The 20,832-nt window shown below is 39.8% G+C and overlaps 3 protein-coding genes across 3 annotated transcripts; all 3 read right to left on the bottom strand.

Moving 5' to 3' along the window:
• Positions 1-679: 679 nt before the first annotated feature.
• On the bottom strand, positions 680-3,574 carry txnl4a (thioredoxin-like 4A). The gene is made up of 4 exons (XM_079176465.1): positions 3,466-3,574; positions 3,014-3,194; positions 1,326-1,429; positions 680-1,187 (listed from the first exon to the last, which is right to left on the bottom strand). The coding sequence occupies exons 2-4, from the start codon at positions 3,164-3,166 to the stop codon at positions 1,016-1,018; spliced, it is 429 nt and encodes a 142-aa protein (XP_079032591.1). The 5' UTR covers positions 3,167-3,194; positions 3,466-3,574; the 3' UTR covers positions 680-1,015.
• Positions 3,575-4,563: 989 nt separating this feature from the next.
• LOC306707991 (E3 ubiquitin-protein ligase znrf2-like) lies at positions 4,564-10,111 on the bottom strand. The gene is made up of 4 exons (XM_079175669.1): positions 9,389-10,111; positions 7,894-7,989; positions 6,696-6,801; positions 4,564-5,477 (listed from the first exon to the last, which is right to left on the bottom strand). The coding sequence occupies exons 1-4, from the start codon at positions 9,714-9,716 to the stop codon at positions 5,420-5,422; spliced, it is 588 nt and encodes a 195-aa protein (XP_079031795.1). The 5' UTR covers positions 9,717-10,111; the 3' UTR covers positions 4,564-5,419.
• A 1,409-nt stretch (positions 10,112-11,520) lies between these two features.
• On the bottom strand, positions 11,521-18,611 carry mturn (maturin, neural progenitor differentiation regulator homolog (Xenopus)). The gene is made up of 3 exons (XM_079175623.1): positions 18,219-18,611; positions 13,661-13,783; positions 11,521-13,020 (listed from the first exon to the last, which is right to left on the bottom strand). Exons 1-3 carry the CDS (start codon positions 18,375-18,377, stop codon positions 12,913-12,915), a joined length of 390 nt encoding a protein of 129 aa, XP_079031749.1. The 5' UTR covers positions 18,378-18,611; the 3' UTR covers positions 11,521-12,912.
• Positions 18,612-20,832: the final 2,221 nt, after the last annotated feature.

Here is a 20,832-nt window from a genome sequence, read left to right as displayed (position 1 = left end):
GTATTTCGAAAAAAGTTTCATAAGTCATAGTACACTGTGCCAAAAATAGTAAAATTAAAAGTTCTATATCGAGAAAGTCACAAAAACATCATTGTATAGTATGTCACAGTGTAGTATTTCGAAAGTAGTATAGTAAGAAGAAAAATGTCAAAAAAATCATAGTATAGAATGCCGAAAAAATGATGGCAAAGTGTACCATAAAAAACTAAAACACAAGTCATAGTATGTCATAAAAAGACATTAAAGAGTCGGTGCATATTAAGTTGAAAATATATTTTAAAAAGTCCTAGTATAGGAAAAGTTATTAAAAATGTCCCTAAAGTAATCTAATCGGGTAAATAACTGAATCTTTAGTATCACAGGAACGTCTTCAGCCAAACATCTCTGACTCCACCTGCTGGACATTTTAGGGAAATGCACTGAGTGCACCAAAATAAGTTCATATATTTGAGGTATTTCAAGATTAACATGAAATACAATCTATTTAAATAAAATGGAATAATTGTTGTTGAATAAATTGAATTAAATCACTAAATATGCTAAATGTCACTTTCCTATTTTTCAGTGTAAAGTTTGACCTCAAACTTATTTTGACTAAAATAAGCTCTGAACTACTTTTCCCCGTTGTAAGCAACTTTAGTCACACTGAAGAGACGGATTGGATGAACTGAAAGGACCTACAGCAATAGACTTTAATATGTAAATATCCATGTTTATTACATTAAAGTACGAGGACTTTTACTCCGTGTCTGGTTTCTTGAGCACCTGTTTCCCAGAAATGAGTTTTTGTTTTTAAAAACACAACTTGTTGTTGAAACAAACTGTATTACACATCAGTCGAGACAAAAAAACACAACAAATGTAACACGATCACGGCCATTAATAAGAATATTGTCCTGTTTCACTGGCAAAAACAAAAATGTTGAAAGAGATCTTCCATGACTTTTGTCATTTGTAGTCCGTGTGTCATGTCACAAAAAACTCCTAAAAAAATGGAATAAAAAAAATAAAGAAATCAATATCTGTATTTTGTAGAATAATCCTTTGGAGACACCACCAGACCTCTTCCCTTCCTGGCTCCCCGGTACACCGTTTCAACAATGTCTATCATCTCCTGCTTGTCCTCCATTGTCCAGTTGATCTTGTTGTTGTTACCAGTACCCAAATCAATCATGATGTGTTTGTTCCTGGAAAAAAACAACAACAACAACATGAAGTTGAACAGTAATTCCTCAACAATGACATACAAGAGGCGTCATAAGAGACGTTCCTCGTACAGCAACATTAGCTCTGATAGTTTAAAAATCAGACTTTGAGCGTCTTACCTGAAGAAGAACATGACGGTGCAGGGGTCGTACAACTCGTACATCTTGTTGAAGTCGGGCACTTCTGTGATGTCCACGAGGTAAATGACTGCAAAATTCTTCACCTGTCAGGACGTACGTAAGAAGAATATTGAGACAATTAGTAAACCATGAATGTATCATTATGAACAATATTCAGCATTACAGGCAGAGCAACACAACAGGGAAAGGTTAGTTTCTGGATTAAACTAAACAATTCTCTTGGATGGCTTGATGACAGTACCGGCTTTGCTAGCTCACACGTCGGTTTTTTTCCGTGACATCTGCTCTGGTTTATCAGCAACACACAAGCAAGAGGACACCCCCCCCCCCCCCCCCCCCCCCCTCACACTGGCCTCCTGTCACTGGTTCCCTCTACGCTTTAGGATTGATTTTAAGATGTTATTGTTTGTCTACTAATCATTAAATGGGCTCCAGCCTCTCTCTCTCTGACCTTTGACAACCACACGTCCCATCGAGGTCCCTCAGGTCCGCTGACGAGTTGTTCCTGGTTGTCTCGAGGCTGAAGCTGAAGCTGAGGGGAGATTGCTGCTTTAAAGTTGCAGCCCCCAAACTCTGGAACGAGTTGCCTCTGCGTGTTCGGCACACTGCCTGTTCTTTAAACCGTATGATTCAGAATGAGAGCTGCCTCAATGCTTTGATCATTTTATTGTCCTTTTGTCTGTTTATTTGGTTGTTTTATGTTTTTATTTTTGATTGAACAGCACTTTAGCCAACTGTTGTTGCTTTTAAATGTGTTTATGATAATACATAAGATATGAACTAGTGCTATACATGTTTGCCACAAACCTCCGTTGCCTACCTCATCCTTGTTAGTGCACTAGTGTGAAAAATGGGCTTCAAAAATAGTATAACTTACATCTTTAAGAAGTTACTGTAATGCCTCATCTGTTCTTCATAGATTTTTGGCAGCATGTCTACAGACTGCTGACTGAGAGCAACACACCCCGACATAACGGACTGACGGGAATCTCAGCTATAAAATCAGCAATTAACTGCCAGGAGCAGTGAACACTGATGAAAATAGTGATGAATCTCAACATGCATTTCACAGACAGTATAAATCTGCATGAGAAAAACAATCTACAGCATTCCAGAAAAGGATCCTCACATGATTTTGTTTCCTGCTAAATCCATCAGCTGAGATCAAAACCCTAAACTGCTCCTGATTGTCCTAATGGCTGAATATCACTGGCAAGCATTTCTAAAAGGTTTATTAATACAGTAGGAATTGGTCAATGGAGCTCTGATACCTCGGGATGCAGATGTTTGGCACTGAGAGTGACGTGACTCTGTGTAATATTAGAATGTGAGGGCAAATCACAGCTGTCAATACAATGACTGAACACATGACTGTGGAAACTTTAGATATTCCTGAGTAACAAACTAATATCAAAGCAGGTTTTAGATTCTGATCGGTAAACTTCAGCTAATCACCAGACTGCTAAACTCAAGCACACTTCCATTGTTTACATTCTAAACATTCTAATTCAACCAGGACTGAAATCTTAAGGATTACCTCCCCTTCTGGAATAAAGAGTTCTGGTCAGATAGCAGTGAGTGGCTAATGCTGCTAATGTTATAACACACACACACACACACACACACACACACACGGATTGTAGATTGGATCAGACACGAAATCAAACCTTTTCAGCGATGCTGTAGAGGACCTCGTCCATCTTCATACACGTGGGGTCCCAGTCGTGTCCGAAGCGGATCACGAGGACTCGGTCCTCCTCAGACAGGATGGCTTGGTCCACCTGCCAGCCATTGTGGAGATGTGGTAGCATGTACGACATCTTGATTCACAAGCAGTCAGATCCCAAGCTGAAAAACACACAATGGACTTAAGCTTAGTATAAGAGACAGTGAGAGTGACGATTAGCTAGTTAACATCCAGATAAATCGGGATTTCTGCTCATAGTTTGGTGGAAATGTGCAGTAAACAACAACAGCTAACGCTAGCTTACGGCTAGCTTACAGCTAGCTAGCTAGCTAGCGAGCTTGAAGTGACGTTAGCCAAGGAAAAGTCTGAAAGAGGAAACAATGGAACTTTACACGTTAGATTGGAATAAGAGAATAATAACCTAAAACGTACCTTTGATTAAAAAAAAAAAAATGAATGCGTATTAAATACGTAGCTTGATAACTCTAACAAGACAAAACCCCGCTAACTGTTGCGGCTGCTGTGTACTCTTCCGTAAATGTTACGTTCTTTGCGCATTACGTAATCAAACGAGCGACAGCACGTCCACGACGTGATTACGTCACGCGTATGCGTTCGCTTGTTTGTTTTTGTGGTAAAACATCCATGAAAAGTCCTTCAGATGAACAGTGTTGTAGTAGTGTAAGATTTGCATAATGTTATGATTGAAGATTGTTTTGGATATATAAAGATTTAAAAAGCAAACAATCAAAATATACTAAATATACAATACAAAATCAAGACCATATTCATCTAACACTGGTATAAAGACGGTCTCCTTGTTTTTGACTTATTTAAGGGGACTTTTTAAGTTTCTAACACTTCTCCAATCAATCATTCGAACATTTGCCATAAAACACATATAAGCTAAAGAGAGTTAGTGAAGTGAACTTTCTTTTACATCTATCTAACATGTGCGGTTTCAGTCTGGATAGAAAATGCAATAAGTAAACATTAATTTTCAAAGGCTATCCACAGACTTTATAATTTTCCATAAGGAAAAACACCTTCTGTGATATATTCCAAGAAATGCTGAGGTATTATCTCTGCAACACAACAAATTAAGATCACACTGCTCACTTTGCAACAAACAGAAAGAACACTTAATCAATTCTATCCATGTCCATTCATGCCCACGTCTAGCGAGTCGTTACTTATCTTCACTGCTGTCTACGGCTGATAGGACTTAAGTAATCAGCTGTCTTGTTTTTGGATTGTAAGAGTGGAAATTCTTTGATAGATGATACCATTTCTTTTTGCCAACTGCAAACTGCAGACTCTCTGTGTTAATTATACATCCATTGTATGAAAATATTTTCTTTTCTTAATCTATTTTAAAATCATTTTTATTTCCTCTTTTCCCGTCTTCTTATTCCTCGTCTCCAGCCATCTTAGACGAAAGAAATGCATCTCATTGGAGGATGAGTCATTTCCATTTCAGATAAATATATAAATTATGCCTTTACATAAACATGTGTACTAGTTTGTATGCAGTATCGAGACACAAAGACAAAACATTTATTGTTGTGCAAAATCTTACAGTACAAATAGAAAGAACAATAAACAAACGTTCAAAGGTTATAGGAAAACATTCCAGTCTATGACATAGCAGCATATTATGGCACTCCTTAGAGTATGAATCATTATTATATATGTTTTATCTCTGATTCCACCACTAAACTACACGATCACATTACTGTGGTTCTTAACGGACAAATGATTAACAAAGACTATTTCACATTAGACTATTTGGTCGAGGACACATGATTGTTTAACAAAAGAGTGATTTAGCCAATTTCACGATAAAATTAAGATCTACATCCTAACTACGATCAACACTGTAATCATCCCTTAAAGCTGAAAAAGGCATTTCTAACTCTGAATGGCTTTTTTGTTTTACATTGCACAACATCAGCCTTCAGCCTTCTGATCAAGTCTGAACAGTCTCTCAATTTAAATCTCTGCTGAAAAGAGCCGTAATCCTCGCACCATGTTGGTTACACAAGTCCTCTGATATAAAACCACACCCTGTTCAGTCAAACGGTTCAGATCCCAGGTTTCATTAACCCACTTTAGGCCAGAAGGTGTCATAAGGAACATTCACATATTTTCTGGAGATAAAATTACTCGACCAGTGGTTCTTTGAACATCCCACGACGTCTAGAGAAACATATCCAAAGTACATCACTATTCCATGAGGCAATATGAAAAATTATGTTCACAACAATGTCTTACAATCCCTGAGGAGCGCTGATGCTCGGCTGGAACAGACGGTGTTGTGATGAGGTCAGGGCGCACAGTCCACCACAGTGATGTACAGCGGACTGAAACTGTACTCCTGCAGCTCCTAGTCGGCGGGATGCTCCGGACACGAGCGATTCACCTGAAACCACTCGTCTATACACCTGAAACAGGAAGAGGAAGACAACAGGGAGGTTCGTCCCCTGTGATCAAAGCAGGTGGAAAAAATGAGCTGAATTACATTTAGCTCGAATAATCACAATAAAAACCACTATTTATTTGGTCAAATTATCTCTTATTTTATAAATGATCTAATTACCCGGATGGCAATGTGTGTGTGTTTTCTCAAGGTGTTTCATTCACAAACTGATATTAGTGATATTATATTTGTGGCCTCTTACTGCGCCTATTTGCTTTCTTGCTGAGGGATTGATGAGAAGGTGGATACCACACTCATATCAGTCTGTTTAATATAGGTTTACCATGAGCGGCAGGTTAGCTTAGCTCAGCCTAAAGAATGGAAACAGGGGGAAACAGCTATAGCCTGGCTCCCTCCAAAAGGTAACACAACTGGCCTACCGGCACCTTTAAAGCGTACTAACGTGTTATATCTTGTTTTACTGATTTTGTTACGAATGAACGGAGCCGTTTCCCCTTTCTGCTGAGCTAAACTTACCAGATGTTGGTGGTAGCTTCACATTCAGCATAAAGACATGAGAGTGGTGTCGATCCTCTCTTGATACTCTCAGCAAAACAGTGAATAACTGTATTTATATTATTTATTTATTTTTCATATATGAACAAGTGTTTCTTTTCTTCTTTTATAATTATAAACTTTAAAATTGTTTCACTGCCTCTCCATCCACCTGTCTTTTCATTATTGTCATTTTTACATAATGATTAGATATATAGGTCAGTGCATTGCACAACATTGCAAATTGGCTCTTTTACAAGACAGCAGCCTCCGGGTCTAAAAAGTGAAGAAGTTTAACTCTTTCACAGTGTGTTTTCAGCTCTTGAAAGTTAATTGGATCATTTTTGGTTGCCTAAAAATGTCTTATTCAACATTCGGTTGCACTTAGCTAAATCTTAAATTCAAGACCCCAAAACCCTGTTCCACAAACCAGCGGGTTACATAACGGTGACTAGTTCTACTTTTAACATACAGTCTATGGTTCTTGCATTGCTATTGACAAGTAACATCTGTATTACTGGAACAATTTGACATTGTGAGTTAGAGACTGATACCACTCTGATGTTTGTGTTCTAAGAATGAAGCTTAGGCTGCCTTTGGGAGTCGTGACTGTTTACACTTGGTGCATTTTGTGCATTTGTCAAACTATTTTTTGGTTTATTATTGTGTGTTTGTGTGTGTTAGTTACCCTTTATGATAGATACAGAGGCAGGGCAGCCTGGCAATGGTGTCTCCCTGCTCCAGCTCATCTAAACAGATGGCACATTCCCCAGAGTCTCTGGACAGGATGTCCTCTGAGAAAGACAATACGGATAGAGACAAACTGAGGGAAGAGCGGCCTCGCACACCAAACCATGCATCAGATGTTCAGTTCAGTCACTGAATCCTGTACAACCATCTGTTTAACCTTTAGTACCAGAACACCTGTTGTCATCTGTGCCCTGATGAGAACTTGTATCCCTCTTTAGTAAATGATGCCGTCTCCAGTGGGAAGAGGTTGTGTTATTTTGAATATAGTTTAGTTTAGACTATCCTCTTTGTATAATAGCTTGATGGTATTCAATAACAGGCATGATGACGTTTTCTCATGTTTACCTGTATATTAAGCTATGACAGGTGTCACTACCTGAGGCGAAGCAGTAACTAGAACTCTTTGTAGCTTTTTATGTGCTCATTTTAAAATGAAGGAGAGGTAAGATAGAATGCGCTTACGAAAATATTTGCTTGGGTGAGGTGAATGATAAAGGGATGATCGTATAGGTTTTACACATCCGTATGCCTTTGATGAGCTACGACACACTGAGCAGTCCGTGAGCTGCATGTACTGTACATTTGTCAGTGATATTCATGCTGCTGTGGGTGTGTGCGCAGGCCTTTGCGCATGCATCAACATTTAAAGACGAGCGATCTTTACTCTTGTAAACAGACAAAATGAGTTTGCCTTTTCCTGTGTTTGTGTGTGTGTGTGTGTGTGTATTACCAGCAGGAAGCTAACACAGTCGAATACATATAGGTGGGTGTGTAGAGGTGCGGCTGCACATCGGCATGCTACATTGTATAATGTAGGTGTATTTCTGTGGCTGACTAGTCTATCCATGAATCTTTTAATGCAAGATTTTGTAAATTAATTCCTGATCATCCTCGTGATCCAGTTGTAGAAACAATATGACATACCATTGTGACTAAGGAAGGGAGCACAGAGGCAATGGTCGAATGTAAATAAGTACATGTACTTGATTAACTCCACTCTAAATCAGATTTCTACTCCTTTACTTGTAATGGAGAATAACAGATTAACATGGTAGCTGTGGCCAAACACTAATACCAAATCCTTTAACTTTAAGACCATCCCATGCCCTCTTGCACTTTCACCCCTGATTTCTTACTGTTGTAGGTGAGGCGCGTTTTGCTGAAACACATGAGCAGGTGCTTCTCTATTTCATCCGATGCCATAAACTTGGAGCAAACAGGACAGTGGAAGCCTGCGGAGGAAAACACAAAGGCAAGAACATGAGGACAGAGATGTGCCAACTTCTCTCTCATTACTTTTTATTGATATGTACACAACAGAGGGCGTGGGACACTTAGAATGAGTTTGATCTTACATAGACCTGCATGGTGTTTCACCTCTGTGCACTTGCCAGCTCTCTGTGTGCTGTAAACAACTTTATGCACTGCATGTATGAAATGTACACAGTCATGTATTAGTTCCCCCCTCTGTGCATCTTCTCAGCTGCATAAATATTGATAAGCCAGGCGCTGCTTGACCTGAGATAAGCTAACATTCTGTCTAACATTATAACACCTCAGTCGAGAGAATAACAACAAATGCATTATATATGCAGGCAGTTATTATCTCTGTGTCTGGTGTGCAGCTCATGTTGGTGTTGTGTCATGTGTTTGTAAGCGAGCATAATCCTGTGGGCACAATGTCAGGCCTGCAGGGTAACAATCACATGGGTCTGATGAGCAAAGGTTATTGAAGAGGTTCTTAATGATTAGACTTCCTCATCTGGGAATTTAGAGGAAATTAGAGGGAGGTGAAAATCCTGCCGTTTTTTTATTGACTATGTTAAGCAAGATGAGGAAATTGGAGCATTTACAAGAGCTCCAACCGCCATGAGGATTCAGGAAACACTGTAAAATGGAGTATTGTAATGACATGTATGTTGGAGCGCTGTGACAGTACTATTAGTTTAGGTCTTGTTTTATTGTGGTCTGGTCTGGAGACAACCGACCAGTTGACAAACATCTAGACTTGCACATTCAGGAAGTGTGTGTGTATGAGTTTGTGCGAGTGTGTGCCAGGCAATGTGTAACCAGCAGGAAGCTCTTATCTGCTGACCTACATAATGCACTCTTCCCTCTCAGTCGAAGAGAAAAACAGGCCATGTTTTGCAAGACAGAGAAGCAAAAGAAGACAGTGAAGTACTGCAGAGCCACCTGTGGCTACAATAAAAGTGCAGAAGTGCTAAACAAAGAGCTCAGTCAGTCATCAGACTGCTATTACCATATGCCAGGTATCGTGTGTCAAATGGAAAAGTACTAAGCAACTTTGACAGTAATGGCTAGCTTATAGCTTATGATATCTTGAACATGAACTGACATGTTGACTCTAAACTCATACTGGGTGCCATAAACACAGTAATAAGACCAGAAATGTTACAGGTATGCCAAATAAAAGTCCCTTGGGTACGATAAGGAAACTACACAGTGTACTAAAAACAACAAACACACAATAAATATTAGAATAAGGAAATCAGAAGATGAAAATAATTCTTAAAGGCACAGAGCAATAACTATTACTGGTATGAATGTGACTGACTTCTTTGCAGATGTTTTATGGAGTAACTGTTTTTAGTTTCTAGTAAACAATCTTACCTCCCAGCAGATGAGGGGACAGGTGGGCCGGTAGGGACCCTATAAGCAACCTGTGGCCCTCAGGCGGCAGCTCGCCCTCCTCGTCACCATCCGTGCCATCGAGGCTCTGATTGAGTACGTGTGACCCTGACCTGACGCCAGCCGGTATATTGAGACCGGAGCTGGTTGGCCCTCCACCTGTGTAACGGATCCGGGGGCCATCTGGTCCATTGGTGTACCTAAACCCCGCAATCCGTCCCCCTCCGCTGGAGTTTCCAGATGGGAGATCGGAGCTGGAATAAGCCCGAGTTCTGCCATCAAATACAGGGCTGCTCTGTTTGGCCCCCATGCTGCCTCGAGTCTTTTTGTGAGTGAGTGAGTGTGTGTGTGTGCGCGCTTTAAAGTATTTAGCCACGACACATGGTTACAGCGAGTTCTTTAGAACTGACACCAACAAAGGAAATAAAGCCTAACACGCGAACAACAACAATGACAAGGTGATCCAACATCTTAAAGTTTCATGGTGCGCCTTGTGCGTAAAGTGCGCACTTTCTGAAGCATAACATAATTTCCAAATGGTTGCTTTTTTTTCTTGGCAGAGCCCTTCCCTTTTTGCAACAATGGAAAAACAAAAAGATCAAATCTCTTCAGATAAAAGTAGTGGGTTTCTCCACCTCAGACGAGGACATTTGCGCAAGTGTTGACTCAAAGCTCGTCTGGTTCAAGTTTGTTTTTGTGCTCAACTGTGGCCGTCTGAAAAGAAAAATAAAAGCAGGGATTGCACTCCTCCTCTCTGTGAGGCAGCTCCGTCAAACCACCCAAAGTTCACCAGGATAACATAAAATTGCCTTCAAAGTAAAAGTGGTGACCGCACCACTTACGGTATGGAAAAAAACATGAGAAACTGGAAGTTACTGTAATGTAGAATTGGACTAAATCAGCATTTATCTGTGTTTGCCAAAGTAACTGTTGCACTTTCATCCTGCCTTTGCAGGATCATTCTGTATCCACTGCAGTCTTGTAAAGTAATCAAGTGACTGTACCAAAGTAGTGTACTTAAGTACAATATTTACTTGAGTATTTCCATTTCATGCTACTTTTTACTGCTACTCAACTTCGTCTAACTGACTACAGGCAAATTACTGGACAACCAAACTGTCTGGAAGATTTAGACCTATAGTTTACTAATGAATGAAAGAGTAATTAAATCCTGAGGTAATAATATGAAAATAAACTTCACTTGTATAATACTTTTCATTCATTAAATGTGGCTCAATGTACTTAACATCAATTGCCACTGTTTAAGACAAACAAGTAACCAATATAGGTTATTGCAATTAGCAACCAAAAAGCATAAGGGTCAAGGACAGCGGTATCATCAGCAGATGAATCCATTCTGAAAATAATCATGAGCTGCAGTCCTGTATAAAATAGTTAAAATTACTTCCATACAAATCCCGCTTCACATAAAAGCAAGAGTATGGTTTAATCGCATATAAAAATACAACAGACATTTTATTATTTTGCTTTTGACACATTTGCCTGATTATATTTCTTTTTACTTCAGTAACATTTTAAAGCAGGACTTTTACATTTGTATGTGTACGGTGTGGTATTACTACTTTTACTTTAATACGGATCAGAATACTTCTGTCATCAGATTATTGGATCATTATATTGTTGCATTAACAAACGGTACTTAAATGATGTTGTTGGTAGAGGTGGAGCTCATTTTAACTGCCTCATACACTTCTGTGGTTTAATCCATAGACTGTATATAAGGTTTAATGTATTTCATATTTCATAAACTGTTCATATATTTTGTATCTTTATATGGAAAGTAACTAGTCGCAAAAGCAGTCAAAATAAATAAATTTCTCTCTGAACTGTACTGAAAACTCCATTAATTAATAGACATCTGCTGGGATTTTACTTTGAAGGCCAATACATAGCTTCCTGTCTGCAGTTCCATTCTTGTCTCTAGCGTCAGAGTGGGCGCGTCAGGTGGAACGTGACGTCAATCCCAGTAACACCAGCGGGCTGTTTGGCAGCAGGTCACCAGTCTGAGATATGAAAAGCCCTCCATGTTTAGCGCTTTGTGTTGCTTTAACTTCAGGCCATTTAAGAGAAAGAAGACATACGCACGAGGAACGCTCAGTTCACACGGTTTATTGAACAATTTCACACACATCGGAGGACAAACAGAAGATACACCGCATGAGAAACATTCAAATAGGCAATAAAAAGACAAACATTTACAAGCCAAAGTAAACAGGCTGAGGAGAAACCTCTGAAACAGTCTTGCTTGTGGATCGAGTGGTTGAAGGCCTGAAGCATTGCAGTGCACTGGATGTGACATACAACAATGCACTGTGAGATTAGAGATAACAGGCGAAAGGGTGGTCATTAAATATTTTCTCTCCCCTCTGTGATATCACTCAGGGATTTTTGGGTGTGCACTTATTAAACTATGGTTATGGTTAAGAGAAACCTCGAAAGGCACCGGTAAATTCAAAACATCAACTTTTTTCTAAATCTGGGAAGTTATCTCATCAGATTGTGCTGAGAAAGGAGGAAAAACTGCGAACCACCAACAACCAGGAAGACGACGGGACAGAAGAACTAAGGTGTCATGTGACAATGAGACACCCAAAACGGGAAGGGCTTAAGCTGCAGCATGGGCCTTTGTTTTGATGGTCATATGATAGTAACATTGATTAAAAACGACCTCATTTAGTGACTTTTAACTCTTTGAGGTGCACTGCCTTATAGAAACATCAAGAGACACACCTCATGCTACTGTAAAGCTGCACACTTTGATTTCCACGTGAGGTGTAAAATGCTTTTGATTATAACCTCCACTAGACTATTTTAACCGTGTGTTTGAAACTGGATAGTTTGAGAGCTTCCCCCATCTGAATCTATACGTCACAGCTATAAGTGGAAAACTTTACGCCGCTTCTCCTTCCTTCCCTCCCTCTCTCTCTTTATCTGTGACACTCCAGTTGCCTCACGCGGCCACAAACCGTCAGTTTTCACCTATTTGTCTTTAAACTGTCTCTCGTGTATCATCTGTTTCAACAGACAGGCTGAGGAAGTAGGTTATCTGTCACATTCATCTCCAAAGCCACGGCGGGGGGGTGGGGGGGATGTGTGCATTGCGGTAACATCTGACTGTTTTTCTGCATAACAAAGCCAGCTGAGGCTGATGTAATATTGCTGTGCTGTGGAACTTTAACTAACCAGATGGTGAATGATTAGGATTGTTGCATTGTACATGGTACGGCTCACATAGCCCCAATGTGTGTGTGTGTGTGTGTGTTTGTTTGGTTGGAGGAGGGGGGGGGGGGGGGTCAACACAGTGCAACAGAGTGCACTCTTTGGGAAGCAAAGCCACTGAGACATTCAAGAACATGGTGGTGCATTTTTAGCGAGTTGGTCGTAAGTATGTGTGTGTTGTTAAGTGTTTGGGCTGATTGGTTGATGAGGCCCAGAGCTTCTGAGCAGCTCTGCCCCACAGCCGCAGGCCTCGTCTCGGGGGCGAATCACTGCTGGCTGACCCCCATCTGCTGGTGGTCGGGCCCCGGTTCCCCCTCCATGTCGGCGTGGTAATGCTCAAAACTGTCGTCTTCTATGTCTGGCAGACCCAGCAGCTAACGGGGTGAAAAGAGAAGGTCGAGTTACACAGGTTGTAAAATGAAGATGTGTGTGTACAGTACGTGTGTGTAAAACACAATTTCTTTCTGTCTTGTACGGAGGCAGTTTAATGACGCGGCAAACATTCAGTAGCAACATGATCTACAGCCTTTTATTAATGCCCAACAGTGTTGAGTATAATTTGATAATATTTCTGTATTTTCATTTAATTTCTTATACCACATTGTATACTAACAATCACTTAAAATAGTCCCAACTGATCCTTTATTTACCCCTGAAAACACATCAAAGAAAGGGGTAATCTGACATTTTGGGTATTTGCTTTCTTACATTAATATAAATTACATGTGACATCCAAGTACTCTTACATGTCAAATAGCAAGACTATTCAATGAATTCATAAAAAAAACAAAAAGCTTTGAATCATGCTTTATATCCTGCTCTTGTTTTGTAACACTTGCCGATAAGCAAGGCAACATGAAAATGTCATAACTCTGGGTGGAGCTCGACATGTTTTGTCCGCACCAGAGAGAACAGAATGTATCAGGATTGTAACGGAGCAAGAAACAGTGAGCAGGGGTCACTGTGCTGTGATTTGGTGCGGCGTGTTAAAAAGAAAACAGTTTGTTCCCGTACAGGCCTGAAGGATGTGAAGACCTTCTCCAGCACCTCCAGCAGGGTCTTCTTCCCGCAGGAGGAGATGTAGTCCTGGGCCAACTGTAGGAAGGGAAGGCAGTCCTCACTCTCGCTCCACACGTGCTGCAGACAAAAACAAAAGATGAAGAAAGTAGGCTTCATTTCAAACAAGGCATGGCGAAAACATTGCATGAGTTCACCAATTTGTGTGCAGACACCTAACGTCACTGAACAAAAAAAAAAATGGATTCAGCTCGTGCATGAAAGGAGAGAGCGTAAACTTTATTCCTCTCCGTAAATTAAACTAACAAAAATATAAAATATTGCCATGCGATGTGATATTGTTGCGCTTCCTCCACCAGCGATGCTTCATGGGGGCTGAATGGAGTGAAGCAACTTGCAGGAATTGACCAGTAAATATGTAAAGCTGGGTCAAGAGCAAGAAAGGCAAAAGAAAACTAGAACAAAGCAATTAAACCAGATAAAGAGACATTTTTTCAAGGACATGCAGCACAAAGGAGGGAAAATAACAAACAGTGGGGACTCTTAAACATACGCAAGGTTCTGAATGTTTACCAAAAGTGTAAGAAAATAACAATAATAGTTCATGAATAAATCAGAAACAAGGAGTACAGATAAATTCTTAAGACCAGACTGCTATATAATTTGTTATAAATACTAAACATGGATCTACATACTGACCACTTTCTTCATGAATCGTTGCCGATTAACTCTGAATCTGGTGCTGAATGTCCCCAAACCAAAAGCTTAGAATTCATTATGTTTTACACAATATTAGTTATGGTTTTCATTAGCCCCAGTTGTTAGGAATGCACCCTTTCTTCATTATAACATAACCATTGCTTAAAATGTTGTCTCCCCACTGCAGCTATAGTGGAAACGCATCAGAATATGAAGGACAGTTATTCAGGAATGTTTTGTTTCAGGACTTTGCGTGTAAAGTGTTACCCAAAGAAAACTTCCCTCGTTACGCTCATTAGATGAACATCCATTCACACATGTGCCGTACAATACTCTGTGCTTTCACTTCTAGCAAAGATAACAATCTTTCTTATCACAACGCCTGTTTAGTCTGAGGGCGGTGCTTAGTGTAAAACCTGGGTTTAAACTCTAACGTGACCTGGTGAGTTTACGTCTTACGTATTGCTGATGGCCAATAAAACTGTATTAAGTAACAATGAATTGTACTTCCTACTCAGATAAGAGTTCCAGTCAGATTAGATTAGATTTATGTATTTACAACATGTATACAGACTGAAATAATCAAATGAATACATACAACAATAAAACAACAACAAGTGTCATAGTCCCAAGAGAGACAAGGCCCCATCCTCCTCAAAAACACATTTTCATACATTTGTATTTTTACTTTGCTTGATTAAAAATAATTCATTTAACGAATTCTCCCCACAAATTGATTTAAGGATGCTCTTCTGCATGTTTTCTGTATGTTGCTAGAAGTGGATTAATTTCTCGCTTTACACATAATTTGTGATTAAAATCAACCACATTTCCCCCTTTTCAAAGCTCTGCATAGATACACATCTGCTTGTGATAGGCCAACACCGCCTCACTTACTTTTAGTGTTGTTTAATTGGAGTCGAAAGGCTGAACGGTTACAGATAATGTATTCGGTAATGCTATGAGGTGTCTTGCCAAGTGTGCACATGTGACATGGAGGAAACAGGCAGCAGGTGTAAAACAAAGGCAGGTGATCTTAATGTGGAGTCTGCAGGCTTTGTTGTTTACGTTTGGGTTAGTTTAACTAAAAAGCCTTCGAGTATGATGTTTCATTATTTTAGGAAATCATTTGGGATTAGTGAATTAAGGATTACAAGTGAAAATGAAGGGAGTTATTCTTAACAGTATTTTGGAGTAAATGAACAATTGTAAATTATTAATTAAATTTAATATATGCACAGATCATAACCATGAAAACACCTTAAAAGATGTTTAATATTTCATTTAAGGTGAACAGTTCATGCCAAACATGATTAACAAATAAATTATTATTTTTAATAAGGTGCTTTGCATGATTTTAATGGGTTTTAAAACCCTTAGAAAATGACCTAACGTCATGAAAACCATGTTGACCTTAATTTAAAAAATAAGGCCCTCTTCAAAATGCCATAATCTATTACAATTTATTAATTCCTCCATTATTATCCCTTTAAAAGCCCATCAAAAATCACCTAAATGTCATTATTATTGTAATTTATGGAAATGTAAGGTTTAACTCTTTTTCTGTTTCACAATGTGTGGAAGGAACAAGTGAGAGTTTTAGAAGTCACGTGAGAGTCAAGTAAATCAGTCCGGGGAGTATTGTTTTCATAGCGTTGCAGACGGGGATTATATCGAGCCCTCCGGCTCTGGTTGTTCCAGTTTGACACTGACGGATGGACTTTCACGTGAGGGTGTGCCTCTGCTGAGCCGGCACAATCTCCATCTTTCAGCAGATCTCACAAAAGCAAAATCAGACCGCTCTTGATGTTCAGCTGCTAAACGCTGCATCACCCGACCTGGATGACTGAAAACTAATAAAACTCGCCCTGAGGGAAATTACAGATGTGGAAAAAACCAATGATGTGCAGCTGTGCTCTTGTTATGGTGGAACTGATCTCACAGCGCCCTCCAGTGAAAGGCCAGTGCAACAACACGAGAGAGAGAGAGAGAAGTATTGATCGAGCGAGAGACAGAGTTATTCTGGACAGAGAGCTGTGAAGGTGTGTGTGTGTGTGTGTGTGTGTCCACAAGTGTCAGTGCTGCAGCAGTTAACATGCATTAGATAGATAGATAGAAAAGCTGGAGACAAACTGATTGTTGTGAGGGAGATAAAGTGAGACAAAAAGGAAGGGAGGTGATAAATTAAGTTGGTGGTGAGACATCTAACCACATAGGTACATATATACTTATCTAACCCTCTGCTGTGGGCTTGTGTTTTCCTCTGTTGTGATATTCTGAATAAAATGGTTTGATGATGCAGCAGTCGTATATTTTTCCACCACCAGCCGTGGAGAGCCCCCATGTTTAAGCAGCCCTGCTCTGCTGTCAGTGGGAGAGGCACTGTCGGTGTGACATAATGTGTTATTGACTGAACAGACGCCTCGGCTCCTGGGTCATCTCCATCTGCTCCCCGCCCTGTGAGCCCCCGTCACTGAGCAGGAGGAGGGAGCAGGGCGGGTCTGGCCTCGGCAGCTTTATGGGCTCACAACACCACCACTGCACCACACTGGATCAGGATGTAGCCAGTGTCAAGACGGTCTGTAGCTGCCAGCCAAGACACTGAGCTCTGAGCAATATATTAATATTCTACTGGTATTGTAATATGAGATCAGATATGTAACATTTTGTATACCGTTATATGGCATACGTCTAGTCTTTTCCTGGTTCTAAGGATTCATTACAGTAAAAAGTTGTTATATTATCCGCCTTTGCCCACTTAATCATAACCACATTATTGAAAATGATTTATCAAAAGTTTCATTGTGTAGATATTTTTTGAAAGCACCACTGGTCAGCCCTATATCGTCACATTATCAATATCAAGGTATTTGGTGATAATATTGTAATATTTGATTTTCCATACATTGCTCAGCCCTTCACTGAGCTCATATCCTCCATATTGTTTTTGGGTGTTTAGACTATTTTAACTATGTAAGAGGTTCATGTTCAATAATTAATGTACAGAAAAGATTCACATATATCTGATATCGCTCAGGCTCTTAGAAACATACTTTAGACCATGGATAACATATTTAAACAACAGCATCAAATATTTAAATTAGTTTACTTTATTTGTGTCTGGGCAAACATTTTTTATAAAGTTTCACTGGGATTATTTGGATTATGTATCACAGCAGAGAACTGTCAATAATTCCTTCGAAAGAAAGATATGGAAATGTGTCCCTTGTTAATTATTTACTATATGTCTGCAGAACAGGAACGTCTCTAAACAAATAAGTCAGTCAGTGAATTAACTATGGAGATAATCATCGACTCACTAGTCTGGTATAAAAAACTAAGTTTGAGCTTTTTGACAGAACGAGGCCTTCATTGCTATAAATAAAAATATGAAGAAAATTACATTTTACGAGAAAAGTAAACTACTTATATGTCCCAACGAATACATCGAGGTCTTCACTTTAATATAAGAGGCCTTCTTTGTGTTCCTAATGCAACATGATGTTGTGCAGAGCTTTTATTTTGAAATTCACAGGCCTCGTGTTTTTATAACCTGGACAATTTGTTGGTGTTCTGGTTCAGAGGGTTATCGCAGTTGATTATGATGAAGGGAAAAAACACCATCGATAGAGGTGGAGGGGGGGTGCACCCAACCTAAAATGACATCATCCCTCCACTCTTCGCCCAAAGGCCCACCTCCTCTCCTCTCCTCTCCTCCCCCGTGTCTATCAGCCGGGACCAAGAAGGACAACCCCACCTCCAACCCACCCTCGACACACCTACATGAACACACACACACACACACACACACACATCGAGAGTGCGAGAGCTAAAGGCCCTGTAGAACCTCACTTACGAAACTGTCGGTGCCGCCGGGACACAGCACGTAGAAGGAGACGCCGGGCTCTGCGTAAAAGTCAAGCCGCCTCTCGTCGTCCTCCTCGGCGAATATGAGGTCGAACGGGTTCCCGGAGCACCACTTCTCCGCCGCCTCCACCAGATGCTTGAACTCCATCCTGTGTTATCCGGTCTGCGGTGTCCCCTGGCTCCGGAGCTTGATCTCGGGTCTCTCTGGCCGTAGCGGCGATGATGCTCAAGACAAAAAAAACAGCTGATCGGACAGCAGCATCAGCAGCCTCCACTACCGCATCTCCTCTAGTGCACCGTCTGCACGGCCCGGGAATAGAGATAACACCGTTGGGTGCACAGAACCGACCGGGTCTGGTGCTCATCCGCTCTCAAAGCCCCATTCCTCTCTTCCTCCCCACGTTATGAAATCAGCCCGTCGGTCGCATACGCAGGAGGACGCTGGGAAAAAACGCGATGACGAACAGTGAAGCCGGGCAGCCGTCCATGTCTGAGGCGCTGTAGCCCATAGGCCGGCTCCCAACTGTCTCACACTGCAGACAGAATTACTGTGTCGTTGTTTTTAAACCTGCAGCCGGCAACCTTTTATCCTGGGAATTTTACATTATGGGTTAGTGCTGTAGAAGCTGCTCAAGAAGAATCATAGGAATATTATAGAGAAATATATGCACTATATACTTGCACTATATACTGTGCTTATAGTGATGGAGAACACCAGCATCATCATTAACTAATACATCGGCTTAAATACCGATACTACCATAATATACGTTTAAAAAATAATATTTATATAATGTTAGCCTGAAACTCACTGAAAGACTAGTTCCCCAAAATCCCAAATATGAAAATATATTTTATGTTATACATAACCATATCTTCATAAAGTATCGCTTGGTTTTACTTGCCAAGGATGAGTAATAGGCCTAAACTTCAAACTCCAGTTGATTGGTAATATTTATGTTTTTTCTTACAAAAAATAAAATAAATAACTGTAAAGCCGAGCCAACTTTCGACTGATCAAGACCAGGATGTGGCTGAAAGCTCTGGTAAATGTGTACCAAGTGGTTGACCTTAGACCTTGTGCTAAGAATGGTTTTTGTTTGGTCAAACTATATTCATGGTCAACATTGAACTCTCCAGCTCAGATCGTAATGTATACACACACATACATACATACATACATACATCAATACAAATAATACTGCTGTTATATTTTGACCAACAACCTTCTCATGTTTCTTCACTTAATTAACAGCAATAAATGACCAATTAAACCACGAGATTCAGCTTTATTGTAGCCCATTTCCAAATACATTAACTTTAATTCTGAAATATTAATAGAACCACTACTTCACCTAAACTCTCTGAAAAAAACTTTAATGACCTCCCATCGTTGTCATACTGGAAACCACTGGTTTAACTGAACACCACCGTGTTCACAGGAATGCAGCCGGCTGTTATTATCATGCCTCCAGTCTGACCCTCCCTGCTCCCAGGAGTCCTCACCACCAGAGGGCGAGTGAAACCAGCTCACCATCGCACACTGGAGCTGAATCAAGCTCGCATTAAGAAGGCTCAATAAGACCAGAACATATGAGCGTCTGTCCTGCCAAAATAAAAGCATAGTTTGGGGGACACTAGATAGATTCGGGGGAAAAAACGTGTCACTCAAGTTTAAATAAGTACAACAAATGTACAGATCATTATCTAAATAATACTGTTTTATTACTAGTACACGACAACAACCAGTCAAAAGTTGTTAATAGCTTATTTTTTATTATGATTAAATGAGAAAGTATCAAAATAGTTATGTATCGTAATTTAAGTTGTTAATTAACTTTTTCATAACATACAAACATAATGACACAAAAAAAAACAGTTGACATAGTGGATCAAAGTAAAACAAGTAATAAAACAAATGGAAGAAATGTGAGCACATGAAATAAGCTACAATAGAGTAAAAAACAAACACTAAGAAGCAGGAAGTAATACAAAATATAATAAATACAAAAATAATACATAACCATGTATCAAAGTCCAACATCTTGTTCATACCTGGAGGAGAATGGTCTCGAGCACAGCTGGAGAGATTCTGGCAATGTCCAGACTCTTTATGCAACAATCATTTTACATGCCTCCTAAAACTCCTTGTCTGATAAGTCAAAATCATCCTGTGTCAAAATATTTATTATGATTCATCTATGAGTCGATGTTACACTATTTGTACATTTATTATTGTGGTGGTCAATGAAATGACTTATAGGCTCTTAACGAGGAGTTGAATATGTAGACTTGTTTAGGTTTAGTGTTTAAGGCTAAATCTCTACATCCAACATTTACAGTAACGGTCCTGTAGTATTATTGAGGACTTGTCACCAGTTCGATTCCTGAATTGACATTATACATCTTAGGATGACCTCCAAACCCTTATTACCGCAACTGAGATAAAAGTAAAGTAAAGGCTCCAAAGCAGCGGTTTTCTCTTGTTTATTTAATATATTAAAGATATGTATTTATTGTATGATAAGGGTTGTTTGACATAAAATCAACATATGGATGACTATCATAGTCGAGCCCCTTTTTCACAGAAGTCCTGCTACGCT

This window comes from Pholis gunnellus (genome assembly GCF_910591455.1).
Source record: "Pholis gunnellus genome assembly, chromosome: 16".
In the NCBI taxonomy this organism is placed as follows: domain Eukaryota; kingdom Metazoa; phylum Chordata; class Actinopteri; order Perciformes; family Pholidae; genus Pholis; species Pholis gunnellus.
This window is presented reverse-complemented; position numbering and strand designations above follow the sequence as displayed.

What these genes read in the sequence shown, in the direction of transcription:
- txnl4a (XM_079176465.1), bottom strand. Translation starts at nt 3,166, where the DNA reads ATGTCGTACATGCTACCACATCTCCACAATGGCTGGCAGGTGGACCAA. An exon ending in TCTACAGCATCGCTGAAAAG is followed by an intron (nt 1,430 to 3,013) that starts GTTTGATTTCGT and finishes ACGTCCTGACAG; the next exon opens with GTGAAGAATTTTGCAGTCAT. An exon ending in ACCGTCATGTTCTTCTTCAG is followed by an intron (nt 1,188 to 1,325) that starts GTAAGACGCTCA and finishes GTTTTTTTCCAG; the next exon opens with GAACAAACACATCATGATTG.
- LOC306707991 (XM_079175669.1), bottom strand. Translation starts at nt 9,716, where the DNA reads ATGGGGGCCAAACAGAGCAGCCCTGTATTTGATGGCAGAACTCGGGCT. An exon ending in GTCCCCTCATCTGCTGGGAG is followed by an intron (nt 7,990 to 9,388) that starts GTAAGATTGTTT and finishes TTTCCTCCGCAG; the next exon opens with GCTTCCACTGTCCTGTTTGC. An exon ending in AACGCGCCTCACCTACAACA is followed by an intron (nt 6,802 to 7,893) that starts GTAAGAAATCAG and finishes TGTCTTTCTCAG; the next exon opens with AGGACATCCTGTCCAGAGAC.
- mturn (XM_079175623.1), bottom strand. Translation starts at nt 18,377, where the DNA reads ATGGAGTTCAAGCATCTGGTGGAGGCGGCGGAGAAGTGGTGCTCCGGG. An exon ending in CCGGCGGCACCGACAGTTTC is followed by an intron (nt 13,784 to 18,218) that starts GTAAGTGAGGTT and finishes TTTTGTCTGCAG; the next exon opens with CACGTGTGGAGCGAGAGTGA. An exon ending in TCTTCACATCCTTCAGGCCT is followed by an intron (nt 13,021 to 13,660) that starts GTACGGGAACAA and finishes TCACCCCGTTAG; the next exon opens with CTGCTGGGTCTGCCAGACAT.